Source organism: Protopterus annectens, chromosome 6.part0 (genome assembly GCF_019279795.1).
Source record: "Protopterus annectens isolate FY-2018-M chromosome 6.part0, PAN1.0, whole genome shotgun sequence".
Lineage (NCBI taxonomy): Eukaryota > Metazoa > Chordata > Ceratodontiformes > Protopteridae > Protopterus > Protopterus annectens.
Genome location: NC_056737.1, coordinates 1,049,049,720 through 1,049,062,746, shown reverse-complemented (window position 1 = coordinate 1,049,062,746; position 13,027 = coordinate 1,049,049,720). Strand labels below are relative to the sequence as shown.

Below are 13,027 nucleotides of genomic sequence, written 5' to 3'. Positions count from 1 at the left end.
CAGAGGCATTAAAACAAGTCCAAACTGTCATATCCCAGGGGGCAGTAGGACCTGCTCCTGCAGATCAAACAGGCAAAGGCTTTTATTCCAGGCTATTCTTTGTTCCCAGAAAGGAGGGCACATGGCGCCCCATCTTGGATGTGTCCATTCTGAACACCTCCCTGGTGGTCCCCAAATTCAGAATGCTAACCTTGCAGCAGCTATTGCCTATGCTGATAAACAATGCCTGGTTAGTGACCCTGGACCTAAAAGATGCTTATCTCCACATCCCTATAAGGGAGTCCTGCAGGAAATTCCTGCGTTTCAGAGCAGGCTCACAGCACTTTCAGTTATTTGCACTTCCCTTTGGCTTATCTACTGCTCCTAGGGTTTTCACCAAATGTTTGGCCCCGGCCATAGCATTTTGCAGACAGAAAAATGTACAGATTTATCCTTATCTGGATGACTGCCTCAATCAGGCAGAGTGCAAAGAAAAGCTGCTCCAGGACCTCCACTTTGTCAAAACCCTCCTAACTTCCTTGGGGTTCACCATCATCAAGGAGAAATCAAAGCTTCCCTAGATCCAAAACCTCTTGATTCAAGCGGGGGGGGGGGATGCTGCACCCAGACGTGCAGACTCTCAAACTATCAGCATGGCTAATACTCCCAAGGTAAGCAAGGGGCTTCTGCTAAGCAAGCAGGTCCTAGACATTATCACAGAAGGCCCAGCACCAGAAAATCTTACTCAGGGAAATGGAAAAGATTCTGTGCCTGGAGCCAGTCCAAAGGGGCCAGTTCCTCACAACCTTCTGTCCCTCTTATTCTGGGCTATCTAGTGGAATTACGTAATAGTAGCCTCTCTTTCTCTTCTGTTAAAATCCATGCCTCAGCCATTCAGCTCATTTTAATACAGAACAGCCCATGTTCTGTCATCCTTTGACTAAACAATTCCTAAGAGGGGCTTCTAATTATCAGACCTCCCAGAAGGCCTCCCACGCCAGCCTGGGACCTAAATTATTTTTTGGAAAAACTAACCTTACCATCCTTCGAACCTACTGCTTCAGCGGAACTGAAATACCTCTCCTGGAAGACTGCTTTTTTGCTAGCTATCACCTCAGCCAGAAGGGTTTCTGAACTTCAGGCACTGATGGCCATTGAGCCCTTCATCATTTTCCATGCAGAAAGGGTTTCCCCTTAGGACTAACCCCTCCTTTATGCCCAAGATGGTATCTAATGTGACTCTCAACCAGGCCATTCATCTGTCCACCTTCCTCCCCAACCCTCAAAACAAGGGGGAAAGAATTCTGCACTCTCTAGGTGTACACAGACAGCTCTGATACTACCTGGATCGTACTAAACCCTTCAGAAAAACAGACCACTTCTTGTCAATTTTGCCCAAGGGACAGAGGGGAAACCCATTTCCAAGCAGACTGTTTCCATACGGATATCACACTGTATCCATTTGTGCTACAGATTTCATGGGAAACCTACCCTAAGTCTATTTCTACCCATTCCACTAGGGCAGCCTCCACTTCCATAGCATTCCTCAGAGGAGTTTCCACCAGGGACATCTTGGAAGCTTCCACCTGGACCTCGGTCCCCACCTGTGCAAAACATTACCACCTTCCTCTTTTCTGCAAGGCTAGGGCAGGGTTTGCCTATGCAGTTCTGCAGGGCTTGCTTACCCATGCCTAGGTCTCTATCTAATCCTTCCACCCCTCTCCTCAGCTTTGGGAATTCTCCCACAGGTGATGGCTGCAACAGTGAAACACAAAGAACATAGTATAGTTGTGTACACTTAACCATAAATGTAGATTTTTAGATTTTCTAGTGTATTCACTGTTGCTGTCCTGGTTTCCCTCTCTTCCCCCTTATATCCTCTTTCATTAGGGAGGCATAAGCTTCTTGGGGTGGTTGTTAACCACCAGGACCACTTTGCCATATTTTCTGGGGCTTCTGACTGGTTGGGCCAAGACAAACTGATGTAATGGCATCAGCTGCCTTGCTTTATAGCACTGACGACCTGACGTCAGTCTACAGGTGACTGCAGCTGATGCAGAAAAACATTTACTCTGGTATTCGGGCTGGGTGACTGCTACCACAGCAGGGATAACCAACAGGTGATGACTGTAACAGTGAATATACTCAAACATCTACATTTATAGTAAGTGTACACAACTGTACTTTTCCTACACTGCCGTTCGGACTCTTTACAGCCCCCAGAGTGTTCACAAAGTGCATGGCAGTGGTTACAGCTCACTTGAGACTACAAGGATTCTGGGTGTTTCCGTACTTGGACAATTGGCTCCTTACCGCCCCCACCAAGCATCTTCTGGTAACAGCCCTGCTGTACACTCTTTCCCTGGTGAAACTTTTGGGGATAGCTATAAACTGGGAGAAATCCAACCTTGCTCCAGTCCAGAACTTAGAATTCATTGGAGCTGCCTTCGACACCCGTTCTTTTCTGGTGTCGCAACCAGCTCACAGACTTCCGAGATCGAGGCTCCAGCTCCGGGTGATACTCTGTCAAAACAAAGCCTCAGCGAGAGAGGTTCTTCACGTTTTAGAATCCATGGCAGCTTCTATACCAATAGTGCCTACTTCAATGGCATCTACTTTCTCAATGGTTTTCGAATTACCACCCTCTATGCTTTCAAATTCAGATAACCAATTCTTGCAAGCAGGACCTTTTTGGTGGATGAGGCCAGACACAGAGCTTTGGAGCTGTCCATTCCAGCCCCCCAACCCAAAGCCATTGTGACCATGGATGCTTCCCTGATAGGGTGGGGGGGCACTTCCAGTGAAAGACAGTCCAAGGGACATGGTCCACGTTGGAGGCCAACCTGCACATCAGTGTTCTAGAACTGAGAGCGGTGCTGTTAGCATTGCAAGCATTCCAACCTATTCTCCCTTCTGGAACAATTGCAATTCAGTCAGACAACATGTCAGTAGTCTGGTATATCAACAAGCAAGGAGGAGCCAAGTCCTATCCCCTGTGTCAAGAGGCCGTGAGAATTTGGCAGTGAGTGATAGCTTTCAACCGCTTTCTGATAGAAACGCATATCCTGGGGATCTCCAACGTGATTGCAAATAAGTTGAGCAGATGTATTCTCCTGCCTCACGAGTGGTCCATCGATCCCGACATAGTGGCAGAAATTTTCAGCTGTTGGGGCCAGCCTTGCTGCGACTTATTCACCTCCTCGTCAAACCACAAATGCAGCAACTATTTTGCCCTATTCCCACCACAGTGGGAGTCCTTGAGGGATGCTCTGATTCATGATTGGCCCATGGGACTGCTATATGTACTTATCTCAAAGCGCTAATAAATTGGTGTTTAAGTCAACAATTTCCTTGTGATTGCTCTTCTACAACCTTGCTTTTTTGTTTTTATCCCAGTCCACCCCGATTACAGGAAATGCCTGTATTTGTCAGTGATTTCTTCACATTTTCAGTTTTCTGCATTGCCTTTTGGTCTCTCTACAGCACCAAGAGTATTCACAAAGTACTTGGCCCCCGCCATTGCCCATTGCAGGCTACAGGGTATTCAAATTTACCCTTACCTAGATGACCTCCTGATCCTACATCAGGATTACCATTCCCTGTCTTATCACTTACACATGGTTTGCAAGACCTTAGAAACCCTAGGGTTTACAGTGAACCTCCAAATATCACAAATTACTCCATCTGAAGATTTTGTCTTTTTGGGGTACAGGATAAGGACAGACTTGATCTCGGCCTTTGTCCTTGCCCAGAAAGTGGAAACCTTACAGATTACTTTCATTCCCTACTCCCTCTTCCAACTATTTCTGCCAGGGTCCTAGGCTACATGGCCTCCTTGATTTCCCTGGCCAGGCTCCATATGAGGAAATTTCTGTGGGTCTTGAGGAATTTAAAGAATCAGCACACTCAACCTCTGGAAGCTGCACTTCCTCTTCTCCCATGTTTGAAAAGGGACCTCTCATGGTGGATCTCAAACATTGCTCTCAATCAGGGAGTACCCTTGCAGACTCCACTACCCACACAACATCTTTACACAGATGCATTAGACCTGAGCTGGGGAGCAATCCTGCACAACAACAGTCAGCACAAAGTTCAGGGGGAGTGGTCCATCCAGAGAATAAGGGATCACATTACAAGAACTGAGGGCCCTTCTCCTGGCACTACAAGCCTTCCAAGACATTCTACTACCAAGCACCTTGAAGATGATCACAGACAATATGACAGTTCTGTGGTATGTAAACAAGTATGGAGGGACCAAGTCCTACCCTCTTTGCAGCTTAGCAATTCAAATTTGGTCCCTGTCAATGTAATGGCTGACATGCTCAGCAGAGCCATAGCACCCTGTCATGAATGGATGCTGCACAGTGAGGTGTTTCTAGACCTTATTCACAGGTGGGGTAGTCCACAGGCAGATCTGTTTGCCTCTTCCCAGAACAGACAGATGCCCCTGTTTTGCACAAGAGTTCCCCTGCCACAGACTTGGAAGGTGGACACTTTCTCATTCTCATGGGAGGGAATGTTTCTTTATGCCTTCTCCCCTTTCCAACGGATTCACAAAGTCCTTCTGAAGATTCAGAGGGACAAACCAAAAATCCTGCTGGTGACTTCCTTTTGGCCAAGATGGCATTGGTTTCCCTATCTTTTTCTTCTAGCCAAGGGCAATCAACACAGGTTACCTCACCGATTCGATCCCTCATACATCCTCAGCTAATCAATCTCAAACTGACATTATGGGTGATAAAGTTTTGATCCCCTTCAGACACCTATAGTCAGAGGATGTAGTCAATGTCCTGCAGGGGAGTACCAGGAGAAATTACCTATCTAAATGGAAAAGAGTCTCCCAGCGGTGTCTTAAGAACAATCCGGATCCATTGCTGGCTTCAGTACCCGTGGTCCTTCCTTATTTGTGTGAGCTGTTACATTCTGGATTGACGTATTCCTCTGTGAAAGTGCATTTGGTTGCCATTTCTGCTTGCCCCATTCCCTCCAGTACAGCTCTTTTGAGTGTGTACCTTTAACTCTCAGTGGGTATCGCTTAAGCCTTTAAAAAATGAAGTTATCACCTTACAGTTCTAACAAATACTCACTGACAGAGTTCCAGTATCAATACAGTTGTTTTTGACTTTGTGTACGCTTCAGGATAAAATATTCTGATACCTTGTATATAGTATGGTTTGCAGTTTTTAATGCAAATATGAACAAGCAATATTTGACGCCTAGAGGCACAGTAGGAGGTAACTGCAGAAACACCCAGAGGCGCATTCAGCTGTAATGAGTTCACACCTCCTTTGGCATCCAGGCTAGATTTGAAACTATTGATAAAAGAGGTTCTTCATATCAGACATTCTCATAAGCCTATTCCTCCATCTTGGGATCTTAATTTTGTGTTGGTAAAGCTCACATTGCCTCCCTTTGAACCAGCTCATTCAACTTCTCTTAAACTATGTACTTGGAAGACAGTTTTGTTGGTGGCCCTTACTTCTGCTAGGAGGGTCTCTGAAATCCAAGCCCTCATGTCTACTCCTCCATATATTATTTTTCAAAGAAACAGGGTTCCCCTCAGGACCAACCCTTCCTTCATGCCTAAGGTAGCTAATGAGCTCTCCTTCAATCAGACCATTAATTTACCTGCGTTTTTCCTTCAGCCACAGAACTCCTTGGAAAGGGCTTTGCATTCCTTGGCTTTTCATAGACAACTGAGGTACTATTTGGACAAGACCAAATCCATTAGACAAATGGAAGACAAGTCGGTGAAGGCTTATTTTGTGCTACCTGCTGAAAATATTTTGTTACCCATGAGATGGGTTGGTACAACACCCTGTAACAATTGTAATGTGTGTAAGTGTCTTCTCCGTAACATCGGTAAAATCAATGGCAAGAAATTTGAACCTAATAATAAATTTTCCTTTGACACTGATGGTGTTGCATATTGTCTTAGATGTCCCTGCAATCTGTTTTATATTGGGCAAAGTAAATGAAAATTCAAAGGTTGCAGGAGCACATCAGGGACATTAAAAAACAGAGAGTAGAAAGCTCTATAGCTATGCATTTTATGGGAAACACAATAGTGATTCTTCTTTAATACAGCCTACCATTTTAGAAAAAAGCTTTTGTCAGAACTGGAGATCTTACATTGTTAAAAAAATATATTATGTAAAGAAGCAGTGTTCATTTTAAAATACTCTTTTACCAGGGGGACTGAATCATGAACTGAATTGGAAATATTTGCTCTAGTCAGCTATCTTGATTTACTATTTTAACATTATACTTGTTTAATTGCTAAATTGTTTTATTGATGAGGAAAAGTATGTATATATTGGGGAAGTGTGGATAAGAAATGTTGCATCTTGAAGGCTATCTGGCTGAGGCGCTGAAGTGTAATAAACTACTGGATCTGTACCTTGTTGTTTTTTTTCTTTATTTTTTTTTTCAGATTGGTGGTTGTCAAATCCATTAGATAGTCTGACCAGCTTTTTGTCTCTTTACACCCTAGAGCCCTGGGTAAGGAGGTGTCAAAACAGACAGTTGCCTCATGGCTATCTGAGACTATTGATTTCTGTTATTCTTTTCATGGAAAACAGTTGAGTTCCACAGTGAAAGCCCATTCCACCAGAGCAGCTGCTTCTTCAGCAGCTTTTTTCAGGGGCAGTGATTACACTTCCATCCTGGTAGCAGCCACCTGGTCCTCTGTACATACTTTCACCAGACATTATAAATTGGACTTGATTTCTAGAGCTAGGTCAGGGTTTGCTAGGTAAGTCTTCCAGGGCCTCATTGACCATGTTCCTCACCTTACCTCCCAAATTCCTACCTAGAGCTTTGGTACTCTCCCTACTGTAATAAATACTGTAATATGAGAATAGAAGGACATAGCAAAGTTATGCAAGAACGTACCATAACCATAAATGTCCTTCTCTTCAATGTTGCAGTATTCAATCCTATCCTCCTACCCCCCCTCTTCTGTTATTGTAGGGTGTCCTCTGTTACTAACTTTATATCTCCCTGGCAGGTGGTATGTCTGGAAATCTGCTAAGACTGGAAATCTTCCTTACAGTTCCTAGGGGGTCTTATGCGGCAGTCAGTTCTGAGTTGGGTAGGTGCAGACGTCACCTGTACAGCTGACGTCAGTTTATGGCTCTTTCATGCAACGTCGCACGTACTCCTATTCCAAATTCTTTGGTATACTGGCCGGATGTCTGGTGCTACAGGCAGCAACGTTATGAATACTGCAACATGGAAGAGAAGGATATCTATGGTTATGGTAAGTTGTTACGCAACCGTTCTTTGTAATTGTCTACAGTTTATTTATATCCAAATGAGTTAGAAATACTTTCATTTTACTATTTGTATTGAGTGCTAGTTCTGTGTTTAATGCTTATGTCACTGAAAAAAAATCATTCTGCTTGTTTCTGCTGTCCCCAGTGTATAGCTAATAAAGAAAAACAATCAATTCTGCATCAACGCACACACACACCATATTAATTACTTATTCCAGGCATTCTACTCAGTGTTTTGCTGCCTGATTATTCTAATGTCATTTTTATTCACTACTTGAGGAAAGTTGAGAGACTATGTAAAGAGAAAATAGTACAGGATGTTGCAAATCAAGTTTCCTGTTTGAAATCGTAAGATAACACAGCTGGTATTAACATACTTATTTTAAATTTAAAACGGCAACAACTGAACGTAACAGTATTTAAGCATAAAAATGCAGTTAAACCTGCATTTTGTGATGTGTTGACTTTTAAAGCTTCTAAATGGGCTTGGCTGTTATTTTATTTCCCCCTTCTTCTTTACTTTGTATGTGGCACTGTTTAAATTTCCATTGTGCCAGAAGGGAGGGGAAAAGCTTTCCTAAAAAGGCATGCTATATCTCTGAAATGTTTACTGATGGGGAGCAAGTCACCGAATTCTATATATTGTGGTCATGTAACAGAAAATAAATTTTAAATGCCTTGTTTTTGTTTCAGCCACTTGAATGGATGCTCTTTGGAGATGATAAATAGACCATCACTGCTTATCACAGACTCTTTCAATGCTAAATACATGCAACCCAGAAGAAAACAGAGAGACGAGCAACTGCTAAGTACGTATTTTGGTTATTTGAAATGAACTGATTGTGTAGAATGTTATTGCTTCTTGGTACAGTGTGTGAGTGTACCAAACCAGACACCTTCCAGTGCCGCAGTCCCCTGAAGGAGAGGCAGTGATGCAAAGGACAGTTGAGGGGTGAGCTTTCAGCCACTGAGCCACAAATGCAGTAGCCCTGATTGCTGGTACACTGGAGCATACACTCACACATAGTTGTAGTGGCTACAGTGGTGATGCAGGGTTGTATGTTGCCCACCCCCCATCTGAGGGAGGGGTTAGGCCATAGCAAGCTATGGTCAGTGCCAGGATGCCAGTCGGGGCCCAAACCACTGTCAAGGCTGCATGTGTGCGCTTATTGGGATGGGGAAACAAGGAGATTTGGCCAATAGGGGGAAGGCCTTATGGTAGACAGATTCAGCAACAAAAAGCATAGTAAAACAGCCGTGCAGCTAAGACTGTGCAGTGCTTTTGTGTTTGTCATAATATAAAATGAAAAGAAAAGTCTAAATTTAAAAATAACTTTTGACAGTATACCTCACCATGTGATTATTTATTAAATGAAGCAGCTTTATAGTAACCAATATTTAATTGAGAGGGTCTGTAACTGGATGCAGGACAGGTACCAGAGATGGATGATCAAAAATTACTTCTCAGACAGGGGGAAAGTCAGGGTTGGCATCCCTCAACGATCTGTATTGGACCTTGATCTGATGTTATCCATTTCATTATTCATCACGTCTGGGTCTTGGATCCGATGTTGGATTGGATCTGATCGGCACTTTACAGAGCAGATTCAAGGCTCAAGCTCCTCTTACTCCCATAATCCCATTCTACCTTCTAATCCACAGATCTTGTTTGCTGTTTTAGCTGCAGACGTGATTTCTGACTTGCAGTGTCGATCAGTTGTTTTCCTTGGAATTGTCTTCTGTATAATTTGTGTTGAGTGCGCATGTGTGTGTGCTTGATGGTGCAACATGTCAGACAAGCCTACCGGATTTAAAAGATGTTCTTCTTGTGGGTGGAAGATGCCAAATTCTGACACCCACAAGAAATGTGTTTACTGTTTGGGATCTGACCACCTCAAGGCTGAATATTCAGTTTGCGCTGCATTCAATCCTTGAGCGTTGGCGGATAGCTGGAACAAGCTTCTTCTCAAGGGCATGGCACAAAGAAGTCCCTTTGTTTCGGACTCCCTCTCTTCTAGCAGCCACAAACTCGAAGAAGAAAGCCTTCTCAGCCACTCTGGGGGGTTCTTCTCTGGCTTCTCAGAAACATCCGAAACTCACGGATCATAGTCCCTTGGATCTGAAACAGTCCTCAGTAAGTTTGGACCCGAAGCCTCAGGATCTGTCTTCTGGTGCCAAGGCTTCCTCTGATTGGAAACCCTTGGATCCTACCTCTGTTCCCTTGGGTCTTTTAGCTCCCATGGATCCGAGACTGGTTGTTCTTCAGGGTTCAGATCCAAGGCATTTGTCGGATCTGGAGTTAGTTGCTCCCCAGTTAGATCTCTTAGAGATCTGAAGTCTTCGGATCCTAGACACAAAAGTCATTCCCCGGATTGGGAACACTGAAGAGTGGTGGGATGCCAGCGGGGTTCCCCTTCTAAATCCACTCATTCTTCAGCCTCTTCTGGATCCGGCAGGAGCATCTTACCTTCAGATATTGACAGGATGATGAGGAGGTTCCTTAGGGCCCAAATGGAGATTTTTTTTTTTTTTGGTGTCCCCAGCCCGCTGGGGCTCGGGGAGGTCCCCAGCTCCTTAACTGGTTTCTCCTCTTCAGATTCCTACGGTTTCTGAATCCCAGGTCTGGGTTTTCTGTAGGGAGTCATCGGGGGATCCAGGGATGTCCGTTTTTTCCTGTTTCTCCAGGGTCCCTGACTAGCTTGGTTCCTGTGGCATGGGAAAAGATTGGGTTTTGGCCCAGAGAGGTCGGTGCCATGTCCCTGGGGAGAGGTTCTAGTCTGGGTTTTTTGGATTGGTCCCTTCTTTTGGGGGCATTGGCCTTAGCTCTGGTCTGGTTCTGTCCAAGGGGCCAGGCCTGGGGTGGGCTTCACTCCCCCTTCCCTTGTAGTTTCAGCTACGTAGGTCGGGGACAGAGTTTCCTCAAGTCCTTCAGATTTTCGAGTAGTAGAGTAGACCTTCTCCAAGTTGGGAGCTGCATCCTCCCTCCTTCTGGCAGTGTCCTAGCCTGTTGCTATCAGGTGTCCCAAGACCATTCATCCTGTCCGGGGTCAGTACTTCTAAGATGGCCTTCAGGTGCCAAGAGCACCAGGGGGTTCCCCGATCTTCCAAGTCCTCTCCTGAGCCCCTTACAGAAGAGCCTCCTTGGAAGAGGCTGTGCAGGAGGAGGAACTTGGACTCCCCTATCCTTTACAGAGGACACAGATTTTGATGAAGGGGATGGGTCCTCCAGATCTCCGCTGGATAATGTCTCTTTTGGGAACATTCTGGAGCTGTTGAAGCAAAAAGGTGGTTGGTCTCCTCAGCCGCTGTCTTTGGAGAAATCTGTGTTCCTGAAGGCTTTTGGGACAGGCCTATCTACTTCCTGGGTGTCCCCCCTGCAGACAGACTCATTGATCTTATCGCACGTAGGGCTTGGAAGGAACCTGACACTATGGAACTGGTTCCCAAAAAATCAGATAAGTTTTTGCAAAATCCGGGGTCCAGGGAACCTTTCTCTGAGAAGCCTTTTCATCTCCCACGAGGCATTGCCTGGCTGTCCTGCCCTGGAGGCAGTCGGGGGTCGATTTTCATTGCACCCAAATTCTGGGCATCTATAACAAACCATCAGTGGGTGTTCAGGGTTATATTCAGGGGGTTATTACATTCCCTTTTCCCAACTTCCTCTGATTTTCCAAGAAGGTTCTCCTCGACATGCCACCCAGTTAGAAAGAACTGGCCCAAAGAGAAGTGTTAGCACTTTTAGAATAAAGAGGCATCCATGAGGTCCCAGCAGAACAAAGAGGATCCAGAACTTATTCTCACTTCTTTTTGATGTCAAAAAAAGAGGGGGGACTTGTGTCCGATTCTGGACCTCAGCAAAGTGAACTTATCTGTCAAGAAGTAAAAGTTCCAGGTGGTCACTGTTCAGTCCATCCTGCCACTGTTGCAGAAAGACAAATGGATGTGCTGTATAGACCTCAAGGATGCCTACCATCATATCAAAATAGACAAGCACTCCAGGAGGCACCTGCTCTTCCTGATTGGAGCTGATCATTTTTAGTTCAGAGCTCTACTGTTTAGTCTCAGAACAGCCCCCAGTGTGTTTACCACATGCTTAGTGGTCGTGGCAGCTCACCTGAGGCTTCAGGGATTTCAGGTCTTCCCGTACCTGGATGATTGGATCCTCACAGCTCCCCCAAGGCATCCACTGGTTTTTGTCACGCATTATCTTCTGCAAACCTTCAAAAAGCTAGGGCTTACTGTCAACCTGACAAAGTCAAAGCTGTTGCCATACAAAGCATAGAATTCATTGGGACTCATCTCGATACAGTCTCAGAAGTTGCAGGGTTGCTTCCCCACAAGGTGGACTTGATCATGCAACAGGTCAGGGCCATCTTGAAGGTTCTGTCGCTGCAGGCACACCTCATTCTGAAAGCACTGTGGTCCACTTTGGAGGTTATTCTCCTCGTTCCTCTAGTAAGATATCATATGCAGGTGCTCCAGCAGTCACTGGCGGTGCAGTGGTCTATTCTGTCTCATCCAATGTCCAGGACTATTCCGTTGACTCCCATTTGCAGACAGCACCTGCAGTGGTGGCTTCAATTGGAGGATCTCCTTTGGACAGGCTGTTTTCTCTTTCACCAGCCAAGATGACCACAGACGCTTCCATGTTAGTGTGTGTGTGTGTGTGTGTGTGTGTGTGTGTGTGTGTGTGTGTGTGTGTGTGTGTGTGTGGGGGGGGTCATTTCCAGGGAAAGACCATCCAAGGCACATAGTCCCCCTCAGAGACCAAATTGCACATAAATGTCCTAGAAATGAGGGCAGTCCTCCTTTTGTTGCAAGCCTTTCAGGATTGCCATCCTCTGGGAATGGTGGTTATTCATACAGACATGTTGATGGTCTGGTATATAAACAAATTAGGGGAACACAATCGTACCCATTGTGCAGAGGCGCCATGAGAGTGTGAGAATGGGCGATTTCTTCCACTTGCTTTCTCTCTGCAGTGCACATTCCCGGGGATTCCAGCATCTTGGCAGACAAGCTCAGCAGATCTGTTCTGACTCCACATGAGTGATTCCTCAATCCGTCAATGGTATCTCAGATTTTCACCCATTGGGGCCATCCTTGCTGCAACCTTTTTGCATCCCTGCTGAACAACAAATAAAGCAGGTACTTTGCCCTAATTCCCCCAGAGAGGCAACCTATGAGGGATGTTCTTGTTCACAGTTGGCCCCAGGGTCGTCTCTACGCTCACCCTCCCCTTCCATTGATCCCCAAAGTACTTCAGAAAGCCTTCAGACTGAGTTCCATGCTCCTCATTGCTCCCTTCTGGCCTCTTCAGGTGTGGTTCCCCTTTCTCAGGTCTCAGCTCAAGTATCCACTTTGGATACTGGATCTTATCTCTCACCCATCAGAACAACCACCCAATCTTCTGTCACTTCGACTGACTGCATGCTTTTTCCCCTTCTTGTCTCAGTAAAGCAGTCCAGACTGGCTTCTTCCATCAAGAAAATGATTTTGGCCTCGCAGAAGCCTTCTACTCAAAAGATCTACTGTAGTAGTAAGTGGAAACGTTTTTCTTTTTGGGCAGCGGAACAGAGTCTGGACTCTTTTTCAGCTTCATACCAGATATCATTCTGTTCTTTTAACATCCCTGTTTCAGGTGGGGGCCGGCTTTTCAAGTATTTATTTTCATACTAATACTCAACCTGCCTTTTCCTCTAGATTATGTAAGGCCTTCATCAGGGTCATCTTTTTTCTGAGGTCTCCAGTCAAAAATCCAGTCCCTCCTT

General features: G+C 45.3%; 1 protein-coding gene across 2 annotated transcripts in view; it reads left to right on the top strand.

The window, feature by feature from the left end:
* Window positions 1–13,027, top strand: part of CPSF2 (cleavage and polyadenylation specific factor 2) — an 806,201-nt gene that overhangs the window by 422,455 nt on the left and 370,719 nt on the right. For both annotated transcript variants that reach the window (XM_044074658.1, XM_044074655.1), the window contains exon 6: window positions 7,950–8,065. In XM_044074658.1, the coding sequence (XP_043930593.1) occupies window positions 7,950–8,065 (116 nt within the window). The remainder of the gene's footprint in view (window positions 1–7,949; window positions 8,066–13,027) is intronic.